Source organism: Eufriesea mexicana, unplaced genomic scaffold (genome assembly GCF_001483705.2).
Source record: "Eufriesea mexicana isolate 0111107269 unplaced genomic scaffold, ASM148370v2 scaffold1049, whole genome shotgun sequence".
Lineage (NCBI taxonomy): Eukaryota > Metazoa > Arthropoda > Insecta > Hymenoptera > Apidae > Eufriesea > Eufriesea mexicana.
This window is the reverse complement of record NW_016909187.1, coordinates 115,143-127,399: the sequence shown is the minus strand read 5'-3', so window position 1 is coordinate 127,399 and position 12,257 is coordinate 115,143. Positions and strand designations below refer to the sequence as shown.

Genomic DNA, 12,257 nt, shown 5'->3' with positions numbered 1-12,257 from the left:
AAGATTCGCAAGAACATTGACTTTATAATGAGTGCATAAAGTTTCATAAATTAATTGCGCAAAGGATAGTAATTAATGAAAGACCAATGGCATCTTCGACAATCTTCGACAACAATTCAAACACTGCGCAGAACAATTATTAATAATTAATTAATTAGGGACAAATTTATATCGAAAAATATATGTGAAAGTTCGTAAAGGATCTGGCTTTACGATGGTATTATAAAAGTTCATAAATTACTCACAGATATTGAGTAATTAATGAATTTTCCTCTGCCGATTTGATTTATTAAAATATATTCGGAGCACATAACCAGAGTTAGTAAACTGACATCAGAGCCATCGAAATCTTTAAATCTGTAAAGTTTCAACTAAATCGGTGACCCGAAGGACTTGCACTCTCCTTGTTAGACACGGAGAATATTTCATCATATTACCCATATATGTAAGATACATCCTTCGAGATAACCGAAATAATATTATCTCTGCCAACTGGGATACGTTCCATTAGGCAGAAACTCGAGTACCAAATTGTACTTTGATTACCTTATTCCGGCAGTAATTAGTGTTTTATCTTATCTCGAACCTGTCAATCCAATCTGAATTCGAACAGGTATTGCAAAATGTTGGGCAAGTGTTGCAAAACGTACCTGATTTGGAGTGAAAAATAACGTAATATGCAATGTATATAGCCTAACTTATGTCATAATAAGTCGCAATAATCCTACGTGTGTTTATCGATTTCACCTTTTTCCCATAAATCCAATTTTAACAGTTACCCCGCGGATATCTTCTTCAGATATCGACCTAATCCATATATAATCTTGGTAGACATTTTAACTGGAATTTATCGTAATTATAGTTTCTCGTATCGCACGCTTACTGCAGATCCAAAGATATTTGAACAACGATTCTTACTAATAAAACTAATAAAAGTTATAAATCGTCACGCGGTATATCGTCATTGCTTCTTCGCGCCCCTTCTATTATGCGAATATTTACAAATAATAGATCGTTTACCTCATTCGTGATTGAAAGGACCATTTTCGAAGCAGTAACATGGACGACTGTTACTTCGAATTAAGGCACTGGCAGAATGTAGGTAATAGCATGACGTAGAATGTATTGCAAAAATAGTGGAAAGAATTTTCACTTTCTCAAATATGACAAATAAATTTCTCGGTTAATTAAATATGAACTGAAACTCCGTTCATTCCTAAATTTTCCTAAATTTCTTGAATTTTTCATATTTGAAACAAATTTCTCCTTTTGCTTCGCAGAGTTAGGACATGCAATTTGTATATTATTATACACGAATGGAAATTGAAAATTACATCGAAGATATCGTAGTATATTTAAAATTTTGAAACATGATTCGTATTATATTTATTAATTTACATCTATTACCTTTCTAATACTGCGTACAGGACAATGAGGATGTATAGAATCGAAAATTAGGCTGACTCGTGCTTTTATGACACGTTTAACCGTTATTAAAAATTAAGTAAAAATAACAGTTTGTTCGAATTTGGACTAGAATCTGAAAGAAAAGAAAGAAGCACGTCTAATCTATAGAACATTATATATTAGGTGAAGTAAAAAGAAATCCATTATTTTTGCATTCAATTTCATGTAAAAATAATGGATTTCTTTTTACTACACCTAATATAATGAAAGACGAAGTAAGTTAACCCTCTTTGGGCCGAATATATATTTTTTTCGATTATAAGAATTGTATGTAACATAAAATCAACAAATATCAACCAATAAATTCAGCAGTTTTGACAATTTTATTACAACGAATTCATATTGAAAGTTTGAATTAACAACGGTTGTACTATTGTGCCAAGATAATGCGCAATAGATAGACAAGATAATTTTCCACGCCATCTTGTAGAGAAAAGGTCATAAAGAGCCATAGAGGACCTAACCTATCATGGTCGAATAACCGGTAAATGAAAAAGAATTAGAATTTTTAAAAATGAAACCACGGGAGGTATTGTAAAAATAATTATAAATATATCGAAAGAACAATCGCGAACTGGAATGATGAAGACGATAACGTTGAATGCAGTATTTAATAAAATAGCCATACATTAGCATGTAACTTGAAAGTTGCACGGGCCCATAGAGGGTTAACAATGTTGGCCACCACCTGAATATTCCAGTATTTGTATTTATAAAAATAATGGATTTCTTTTTACTTCACCTAATATATTGGAGTCACTTGGTCGAATTACTGCCAAAATATATGGAAATTCGACAAACGTCGCTTTCTAATCCATTCCAGCTGATCTACGATAATAATAACACAATATTGAACATGAAGTCGCTTATTCAAGAATTATATCTGTAGATAATAATAGATTATTAATATAAAAAGCATTTTTATATCTGAAATGTAGCTAATACTCGCAACGATGATACAGAAGAACGTTGTACATTATTACATCGAGTAATGTTATCTACGCAAAAGGTAATCGATTATTTTATTATTGATTATGATTGGCCTATATACTCTAGACAATGACACGGACATGGTAAAAAGAAAACGGTCTGATAACGTGACTCTACGAAGATTATCGTTGCTCCTGCTGCGAAAAAGTGTCTTTATCTCTTCGACTAAAAAAATCGAGAAAGTTTATAAAATGGATCATACCAGTCTGTGACAGATGGCTCTGAATGATTGAAGTGAAACGTGTGACGGAATCACTGCGAGTACCGTGTCTACTGCGTCCACCAGTTGAATATAGGTAAGCGACTACTCGTTTCAACGATTTTCCTACAAGAAATGTGCGTTTCCGCGACATCGTGCCAACATGTTGATCACTTCGACACGAAACTTAACGTTTCTCTGGATATTTTCAATAACCATCCAATGGTATTCTCGTTCTACCATCCTCGAGTTGAAAACGTTCGATCGTCGACTGGGATCTGCGACCGAGCATGAATCTTTGGCACAATTGTCCGACGTCCCGCCTTAGTCTGTTACGAGCGTCGTGCTAGCATATGAATAGTCTTCTATAGAATTCTAGATGACACTTGACCCTCTACTTATTCCGGTATTCAGTACCTTTGATTCCGCGAGCAAAATACGCGTCTCGCTTCGCCACGTCGCTAGCTTACGGCTATTATTGCACCGTTCGTAATTCGTTTAATTATCCGCCGATCGAATCGACTAGTTTCCGATCACCTGGTCGTCGATTAGGTCTGTTGTTCGGAGCGTGGAACTTTATCGATTTCGAATCGATCCGAGTATAGCGAACGATAAACTACGTTCTATCCGTAATAAGTTTGACAGCGAGAAGATTATATCGAGTACGGTACTAAAAAATTCTCCGGTACAGTCGGGTAGTTGAAAACGTAGAACATAGTCGTGTTACGTAAAATGGACGCAAGACAGGTTCCGTGTAATTTCTTCGAGAATTGAAAAATTGTAACTTTTTGGCCACCGAGGAGGATGTCGATCAGGAAGGAATCTGTATAGAAATTTACGGGGGATCGTTGCGTGGAAGTACAAGTGCGTGGAATATAACGAGCCGAGTAAAATTTGAAGAAAGGAAACTACGAAACGAAGATAAAGAAACGAGAAAGAAAAAAGAAATAAAGGATTTATACACTTGTCCGTGCAACTTTAATTATAATATCGGATGGTTCAACGTGCGATACATAGGATTGAAAATAAACGAGTAATACAAAACGTGTGTTAATATATACAAATATACATGCATTATACGATATAGTAATATCAGAGTGTACAGAGGTCTAGTTCTCGATATATAAACGCATATTTCTCCTCGACATTCGAGACGATTTTCTTTTTCCCATTTTCATCGAGTCGTACCCTATTGGTCCCTAATACCCTAATGGTGCGAGCATGTAAAATAGTGCAATTTATATACAACGTTTAATTCTCACTGATTATTGAAATATGTATGTATTGGAATTTGTTGTTCAGGAAGCAAGAACCTGGTATATTTTCGTGAAAGCAGAATCCAAAGTTTTCCTCCACGCCTCAGCCACTTCCGGTGTGTATTGTCTCCCTAGTGCTTGGCGAAGAACATCCAGCATTACTTCCTTCAAATTCTAGAAAACCAGGTTAAAAAATATTCCTTACTTTTCTACCTACACGTTACTCTAGACTTACTGTAGATTATTGGGTCAAATCTCGCGGTAAAGTTTGAAAGAATCTAGAATCTGTCAATTTTACACGCATAGCGTACTATAATGCGAAATCGTATCGTTTGTTCTAACCCTTTTAGTACCACTATTTTCATATTTCAAATTCGTGTTATAATGCGAAATCGTATCGTTTGTTCTAACCCTTTTAGTACCACTATTTTCATATTTCAAATTTGTATACTTCTGTAAAATTTCAGAAGATTCATAAACGTTAAATACCTAGGTTTTCGATAACTACCAAATCAAAAAACTAGCAAATTAAAGAATTTGCTCGGGATCATAGCGATAATCTGTCGAGCTTACGGGTAGAATTCGAAAATTTTAGAAACGCTATACGAGCTGCTCGTTTTCCAAATTGATCGTCTCCACGAAGGGAAAAGGTAGCCGTTTATCGAGTAAAAGAATGTTACAGATGATCTAGCGATTTGATAATAAGATTGCGAAAAGATTGGAAAAGTGGGGATCATCGTTTTGGCTTGCGAACGGTTCGTACGTGGTGGTTGGTACCAAAAGGGTTAACTTGAGCACTGGATCCGTGAAAATCAATAATTACTTTCGCTTTTAAGGGACACGAGCAGCGCGTTTGCTCGATTTTTCACCGTCACTTTCGCACTCGTACCTCAAATTCTAGCTTCGTTTGGCCGCGTTTTTTATGCCTCTCGGCCAAGACGACTAGGTTCGCCTCCATTAATCCTGAGTCGTGCAAGGAATCGATAACGGAATTTAAGGCCGAAATTATGCTGGCACAATGAGCTTGAAACCGTTTATTAGCCGGTAGTTCGTTCAATGGGATGTCCTTAAAAGCGTTAAAGTGTTGCTGGTAGTGCGGGTATTTCTTAAAGAATCTGAAAATGATCGTGCAATCGGATATCGTCATAGTGACACGTGAATGGAGCAAACTGAAATACCATATTTATCGGAAAGAAATATGTTTCTAACTATTCGTTCGCGATTCATCGAAGCTAATCGATAATTGGCTATGATAATAATTCCCATCGCCACATTTTATTCGCAGCCGCGTGATTCGCTTATTTGTTCGCGCTCCACGGAAGAATTATCGCGAACCAATGAAAGGTTTTTACGCGAAAAACGCGGAAATCAAGGAAAATCCGCGAAACGGAATCAATGTGAAGTTAATCGTCCTGGATTGGAACGTTGCGACACGGTTAGCTATGATCGAAACAAGACCTTGGCGCGAAGATAACGGAATAACAAGAACTACAGAAGACACAATATCAAGGATAGTTTATCTAACGATTTTTCCACTATCGATCGAGATAAACGCGACGCCGCCACGATATTCCTGTGAAGATTATCTCTGAACATCGGCTCATAACAGATTTCGAAATATTAAAAATGAATCAGTCGTGTTTACGCAACGTGCTGTCAAACGTCGCAAACCTCGCTACCGTCTCACTGGCTGTACAGTAACAATCGTTGCTTTATTCCGATAAGCGCTATTGTACCTTATCGACCGGAGATTCCGCGTATCGTTATCGATGAGGAAGAAATTGCAAACTTACGCGGTCATCACGGCAATGCCAGAGCCCACCTCGTCCTTTCTCACAACAGCCCACGTGTTCTGCACTAGCTTCTTCTGTCTCTCCGTCAGCCCGGTGGCCGAATCGACTTTGTTATCGTCGTGCGGCAAGATCCCGAGGAAACGAAGAAACATTGCCATGTCCGGTGGCCGGTTAACGCCGGGAAAAGGGGAAACCCTTGGCAGAAAGAGGAGAATGATTTTCCTTTCCCGTGACGACGGAGAAAGAGGCCGCGCCGGTCAAACGGTGAAGGTTCGCGCTTCGATCATGCGATATTTCGAGGGATCGATGAATGAGAAACGAAAAGAAGAACTCGTGCGAGGGTCTGAATGCTCGTTGGATAAATCGATTCGTCTAGATCACGTCATGATCGCCGTTTATCAGCGTGCTAAGCGCTCGATTCGAGTCACCACAATTACCGTAATTCTGTATGATATGTCACGTGCCACGTACTGTCGTTTCAATTCGCTCAATCGCTGACACGGTTGGACGACGACTACTCGTTCTTCGAGCCCGACTGACGGCACTGCCTATCTAATGCTATTTTAAATCCACCCCCTCCACTTGATCGTCGCTGCTGCTAATGTCACGCGGTTAAATGATTAAAGGATTACAGCCTCTTTACACGATCAGCAGCCAACTGGTTAAGTCGGTTAACCGATTCGACTGCTTAACGCGTTGGTCACTGAACTCCGCGTTGCTTCGGCGAACACCGATCGGCTTCTGATCGTTCGATCCTTGCTGAAACGACACGACGACCGTCAACAATGGCCGCCCCTAAATTCCTTCACGAACCCAACGTTCGCATCCGGCTAATTACTTTAACCGATTAACCTTGCCACACACGTACTCGCCAGGCATGCTACGTACATACGTGTCTACGTACACTGTTTCTTTCGTCCAACAAACGTCCCTCGATTTTCCTCGGTATCTGAGAATGAGAAAGCGTTACGGTGTACGTATATACTTCTTTCCCACTATTTTTATTTATTTTTTATTTTTTTTTTTTTGTGGGTAATTAGGAGGATGTGTAATAATGTATCGTATAATCCTTTGCTTTGTTTAAATTTTCCTGTTCTTTTCTTTTTTTCTTTTTTTTTTTTTGTTAGTACGGTGTTTGTATATACTTCTTTCCCGCGCTTTTCATTTATTTATTTCTTTTTTTGTGGGTAATTAGAAAGACGTGCAATAATTTATTGTATATTCCTTTACGTGATATAAATTTTCCTGTTCTTTTCTTTTTTCTTTTTTTTTTTTTCTTAGATAATTGAGAAGTTGTCCGATATACCTGAATCAGGTTGCAAGTCTTTCATGCAGTTTACGAGTCTGAAAATCTTTGAATCGTGTGATATACCTGAACCAGTTTGTTAATTGTACAGAGTCAATTCGTTAAGTAACGATGTTAATTATAGAGCTTGGATGGCAACAAGCGAAATACAGCGATTCGGCTGGAATTGATCGCTCTTCCAATTAGTGTCTAACTCACTGTTCTGTTCGAGTTTCAACTCTACTCCACTTGCTGAGAAATTGACGTAGAACGCGAATATAATACATATCCTTGATCCGAATGTCTAATATCGAAACATATACGAACGCAGTAACGTAATCACGGATATAGGAATTATATCTCGTACGAAATTTCCAGGGAAATATAGGAAGAACATCAGTTACGATGTAACTCGAATGGCATAAATACTTCCCCATTAAAGAGAAGAATAAGTACAGAAATTATGTTAATGTGTCATGTTCACGACTCGAGGAAAGAAAAGGAAAGTGAGAAATAAATAGCGAATGGAAATGCAAGAATACATAGAAAAAGGCGATTGAAAGGTATGTCACGTCGAGATATGCACCTTGCGACGAAATAAATGGCTAAATAGATGGAAATGAAATTCCACGAAATTTTATACGCAAGTACGAGCTTTCAAAATGATCGCATACGTCACTCCTTGATGCAGGTCGATTTTACAACTGGTAAACGGTATTTTAACGACGATGAAACGACGTGAAAAATGCCAGGTGAAACAGGACTGTTCGTGATCGATGTATGTACAATCCTGACCATAATTCGTCCCATTGACGTCATTTCACGAAATTATACCGAGCAAACCTGTTGGTCTTAAACTCCCGAAGGACTTGCGTGCAGAACACGAGAGACTGTCATCTCAGTCAATCGCGAGGACTATGAAAAAAGGACATACTTGTTTAGACGACAAAATGATCGAGACAGTAATTAATAAGATCGTTTAAACAATCACGCGTGTAATAAAATATAAATGTGAATGTGAAGGTTTCTAAGACCACGCTATAAATCTTGTCCATGTAGTGCGTTCTATTCCAATAGAACGTGCAATGATTGATGAACATCTCCCTTATGACAAATGCGGCTTCGTGTGCACCTGCCAGGTGCTAAAATTGCGACATCGCTTTAATTGCTTTGCATGAGGTGCACGTATCGTAAGAAAAATATGCGAGCCGTTCGTGCCGGGTGCCTCTGAAATGTTTGTCTCTCCGTCAAAGATAAAATTCCTCGTTTATCTAGTCAGTAATTATCATCTTCCTTTAGCAATTATCGAACGGAATTGACCTCCGTAACAAACAGAGGATGCATTGAGAGTAATCGTTTTCTGTACGCAGAGAAGCAGCGACCATGGTTGAACTCGAAGGAGTGATGAAGGACAAGGGAAAGATTTACTTGCAAATAATATGCAGTGTTATAGGTAAATATCTAACAGATAAGAATATTAAATATAAAAATAGATAGAAACATTTAATAGTCTAATAGAACGTATAGGACGAGCTGGAAAATTCTGTCGACTTTGAGAAACGATGAGAAACGTTGCAGAATTTACTGTAACTCGATGTCGTGACTTAACTTCGTCCATCGATAACAATGTCGACAGAATTTTCACACTTATTCAACGTGGTAATAACGAACGTGTTTAATTTTACATCACTGTTCCCTTCGTTTAGCTCCTTAATCGGTATCGACAGAAATACATGATCTCGTATCCTAAAACTATAACAAGTTTCTTACGGTGCACCTGCACGTTATGAACACATTTTGCATGCACAGTGGTCTCCATAGAAAAGCTATTTAACGATTCGGATCATGGCGGAAGAAACGTGATTTTTCACGTTAAGTCCAGGCGATCCTATTAGAGACCAAGATATAGGTATATCGCATTAGTGCAGTTCGTTTGAAATAGACGAACATTATTCGTACGATATCATCGATTAACAGATAATAAATACATTATACATCGTAGATCACTGTTACGATAGATCGCGAGCCTCTCGATTAAGGAGATAAACGGAACAATTAAACAATGCTAATCACGATACAGCTATTCGTATTCCTGGCCATCTATATGTCTCTGATCACTCGATTCACTGCAAACCACGAATTAATTGACACTAGACTTACCGATATGTAATCCGTACCCGAATATAATATACATAAACAATAATCATCAAAACGGTGTAATAAAAATAAATAAGCATATAAAATTAGATTTCTATTCGGATAAAATTCAATATTAATTTCAGCAGAAGGAACTGTGTATTTTCAGTAAGTGCAAAGATAAAATTCTGAAACGAGTCATTCTCACCCCTCTGGTGAAGTGTCATAGCTCTAGCGTTAAATCGTACTTACGAGTGTTCTATTGATAGTAAAAGATCATCCCACGATCATATTTTGGAACGCGTCCGAAAATAAGAACACTCTCATGCATAATTAACCCGGTTCGATGGTAATCGAGAAATATATAATATTTCTTTATTTCTTTTTCTTTTCAAGTTACTCTAATGCTGTTCTGCTCTGGAATTGCCTATGGCTGGATGACGATTGCTCTACCCGACATACGAAGCCACAAATCTCCCATAAACGTGCCTGGCAACCTTGAAAACTGGGTAGTCTGCGCGATATCGATAGGCGGCTGTTTCGGTCCATTTCTATCTGCATTACTGCTGGATCGCATCGGCAGAAAATGGTTCCTCTATCTAACCAGCGTGCCGTTCATCGTCTGCTGGGTGCTCACTTTCTTGGCGAAATCTTGGGTGGAACTTTTGTTAGCGAGATTCATCGTTGGTCTGTCAGTTGGAGCGCTGTGTGCCATGGTCCCCGTGTACCTTGGAGAAATAGTTGAAACAAATATCAGAGGAGGCTGCAGCACACTTATGGCTCTGATGCTCAATTTGGGATACATTTTCATATACGGTGTTGGTCCACTCTTCTCGGGAAAGGTAATTGTTGGAAAATTTCCTCGGGAATATCAACGACTTTGGGTTTTTAAAATGATCACGCGTGTATCACGTAAATCCACGAACGTGAAAATTAAATGAAGACGACAAGTGCTATGTTAAACTATATGTCCAATAATATCAGAAATTTTAGAAACTCTTTACATTTGCACAAAGTAGCGTGTAATATATATCCGATGACAACGTATCAGCGTCAAAAATTGAGGCTGAAGAGATTGTCACGAGACGCAATGCGTTGAGAAGTAGAGGAGGAAGATGTCAAATTAACTGTACTGCGATTTCAAATGAAAATCGGCAAGATATTAAAGAATTAAATCGCTTGTTTCAGATTCTGACGCTGATCTGTCTAGCACCAGTAGTCGTATTCCTCCTCACAGCTCTGTGGTTACCGGAATCGCCTTACTTTTACATAAAGAAGAACAAGGAGAAATGTGCCGCGTTAACCTTGGTATGGCTAAGGCGCAGAAGGGATAACAGCGAAGAGATTGAAGAAATAAAGAAGACCATAGAAGCCGAAAAAGAGGGTGGCTTTAAGCAGCTATTCGTGATACCGGCGCACAGGAGAGCATTGTTACTCCTATTACTGTTACTGGCAGGGCAACAGTTATCCGGATATATGGCCATCCAATCGTACAGCAGCATCCTCTTTAATCATTTCCATCTACGTTTCTCTACCGAGACTGCTCTTCTTCTAATCAGTGGGATCGCTTTGGTATCGAGCGTAGTGTCTTCGTTGGTTGTCGACAGGTTTGGCAGGAAGGTCGTTTACCTTGTATCAGCGTACACCAGTACCTTGTGCCTCGTTGTTATCGGAGTATATTTCTTACTTGCCAAAATAGGGATGAAGGTCGATAAGTTTTCTCTGGTACCATTGATTTCCGTCGGGATTTACGTCGCTTTCTTCGCCTTTGGCTTAGCCTCGATCCCAGCAACCGTCTCCTCGGAGATTTTCCCGATTTGTGTGAAATCCTGGGCAACCACGATTGCCAATGCTTACGGATCCGCGCTCGCTATGATCGTTGGAGTAATTTACAAGCCTATAGTAGATCGTTTCGGCTATCACGCAATGTTCCTCGGCTTTGCCCTTATCGAACTTATAATCACTATCGTTGTGAACGTCATCATGCCAGAAACTTCGCGCAAGTCCTTCAAAGAAATTCAGGACATATTCGACAGAGAAAGTTGTAATAAGAAGGCGAAAGCTGAAGTAACGGAAGCAGAATAAACAATTAATTGCACTTTATGTATTTGAACTTTCTCTGTGATTTTATTTGTACCATCGGAAACCTGTTTCACGCTGTTCAAGTGCCACGAGAAACCGCGAGCGTTCTGTAAATCGAATTTAAGGAAATATTAGTACGAGGCAAATGGACAAGACGACGAAAGGCAAAAGCAAGGAAGAGTTTTAAGTTACCTATGCTCTTATCGTGTCTCCTGCGAAATTTTTAAGCTTGATGAACAAAGTGCGCGTTATATATTCGTTTACGTTCCCTTGCCGTCTGATTTCTGACATTCGCGTTTGTCCCTGCAGTGGAAAAGAATTTTATTTCGTGATTACATCGGCGAATAATAAGGAAGACAGGAAAGGAAGAAAATGTAAAGGTCGGTTTAAGAAATGTTAAACGTAATATACCTTCCTTTACTTGCGAGGGATACGTGCTTTGCGTAGTTTGCGTATGCAAATTTTTCGAATCCTTATTATTACCGTCATTACGATCATCTTTCACCTTCGAGAAGAAAATATTAGCAATATCGTGACTGCGTTCAGGATAAAAGCAAAGATCAATTTTTGTGATAAACAGAAATATAGATGCAGTGCGTTCTACCTCTTGAATAGATTTAGAGCCGTTTCCAATTTGACTACTTCCTTCTGTGTCTCCCATTGTTAGTAACCATGAGATTCTTGTCGACTGGCTGATACGTTCAGTCCTTGAAGTTAACGCTTCCAGTGACAATTTAAAAAATAAATGTTTTTACTATTACATTCTTGAAATTAAATATTATAATTTTGATTACATTGTTGGTATTGTTTTATTAATCAAACGAATGTTCGTTATCGAAAAATTAAATAAAATCGACTTTCGAATAATACGTGGATAAGAATATAGCGTTACTTCGTAATTGATTCACGTCACTGTCCGAACTTACACCTCCGCTAGGCGATTGTGATCTTGTTTGCTTTTTACGGACCGATCTCTTGCTTTGCTCAGATTTTCGAGTAAAACCCGTCGTTTTGGAATTGTCCATGTTATAATCAAGCGTAGAATTCGC

At 38.5% G+C, this 12,257-nt stretch overlaps 2 protein-coding genes across 4 annotated transcripts; one reads left to right on the top strand and one right to left on the bottom strand.

The window, feature by feature from the left end:
* The first annotated feature begins 2,659 nt into the window (after positions 1 to 2,659).
* On the top strand, positions 2,660 to 11,643 carry LOC108547484 (facilitated trehalose transporter Tret1). 3 transcript variants are annotated; one of them, XM_017900034.1, is made up of 4 exons: positions 2,660 to 2,753; positions 8,361 to 8,443; positions 9,523 to 9,968; positions 10,315 to 11,643. In XM_017900034.1, the coding sequence occupies exons 1-4, from the start codon at positions 2,683 to 2,685 to the stop codon at positions 11,209 to 11,211; spliced, it is 1,497 nt and encodes a 498-aa protein (XP_017755523.1). In that variant the 5' UTR covers positions 2,660 to 2,682; the 3' UTR covers positions 11,212 to 11,643. The 3 variants fall into 3 exon arrangements, 2 of the variants coding, with proteins under 2 accessions (XP_017755523.1, XP_017755524.1); XM_017900035.1 differs by lacking the exon at positions 2,660 to 2,753 and adding an exon at positions 4,018 to 4,098; XR_001890212.1 differs by lacking the exons at positions 8,361 to 8,443; positions 9,523 to 9,968; positions 10,315 to 11,643 and adding an exon at positions 3,959 to 4,035 and having other exon boundaries at positions 2,679 to 2,753.
* On the bottom strand, positions 3,955 to 6,715 carry Glob1 (globin 1). The gene is made up of 4 exons (XM_017900036.1): positions 6,143 to 6,715; positions 5,706 to 5,900; positions 4,802 to 5,027; positions 3,955 to 4,086 (listed from the first exon to the last, which is right to left on the bottom strand). The coding sequence occupies exons 2-4, from the start codon at positions 5,861 to 5,863 to the stop codon at positions 3,955 to 3,957; spliced, it is 516 nt and encodes a 171-aa protein (XP_017755525.1). The 5' UTR covers positions 5,864 to 5,900; positions 6,143 to 6,715.
* Positions 11,644 to 12,257: the final 614 nt, after the last annotated feature.

What these genes read in the sequence shown, in the direction of transcription:
- Glob1 (XM_017900036.1), bottom strand. Translation starts at nt 5,863, where the DNA reads ATGGCAATGTTTCTTCGTTTCCTCGGGATCTTGCCGCACGACGATAAC. An exon ending in GGCATTGCCGTGATGACCGC is followed by an intron (nt 5,028 to 5,705) that starts GTAAGTTTGCAA and finishes GATCATTTTCAG; the next exon opens with ATTCTTTAAGAAATACCCGC. An exon ending in AAACGAAGCTAGAATTTGAG is followed by an intron (nt 4,087 to 4,801) that starts GTACGAGTGCGA and finishes CTGGTTTTCTAG; the next exon opens with AATTTGAAGGAAGTAATGCT.
- LOC108547484 (XM_017900034.1), top strand. Translation starts at nt 2,683, where the DNA reads ATGATTGAAGTGAAACGTGTGACGGAATCACTGCGAGTACCGTGTCTA. An exon ending in CGTCCACCAGTTGAATATAG is followed by an intron (nt 2,754 to 8,360) that starts GTAAGCGACTAC and finishes TTCTGTACGCAG; the next exon opens with AGAAGCAGCGACCATGGTTG. An exon ending in GTCCACTCTTCTCGGGAAAG is followed by an intron (nt 9,969 to 10,314) that starts GTAATTGTTGGA and finishes CGCTTGTTTCAG; the next exon opens with ATTCTGACGCTGATCTGTCT.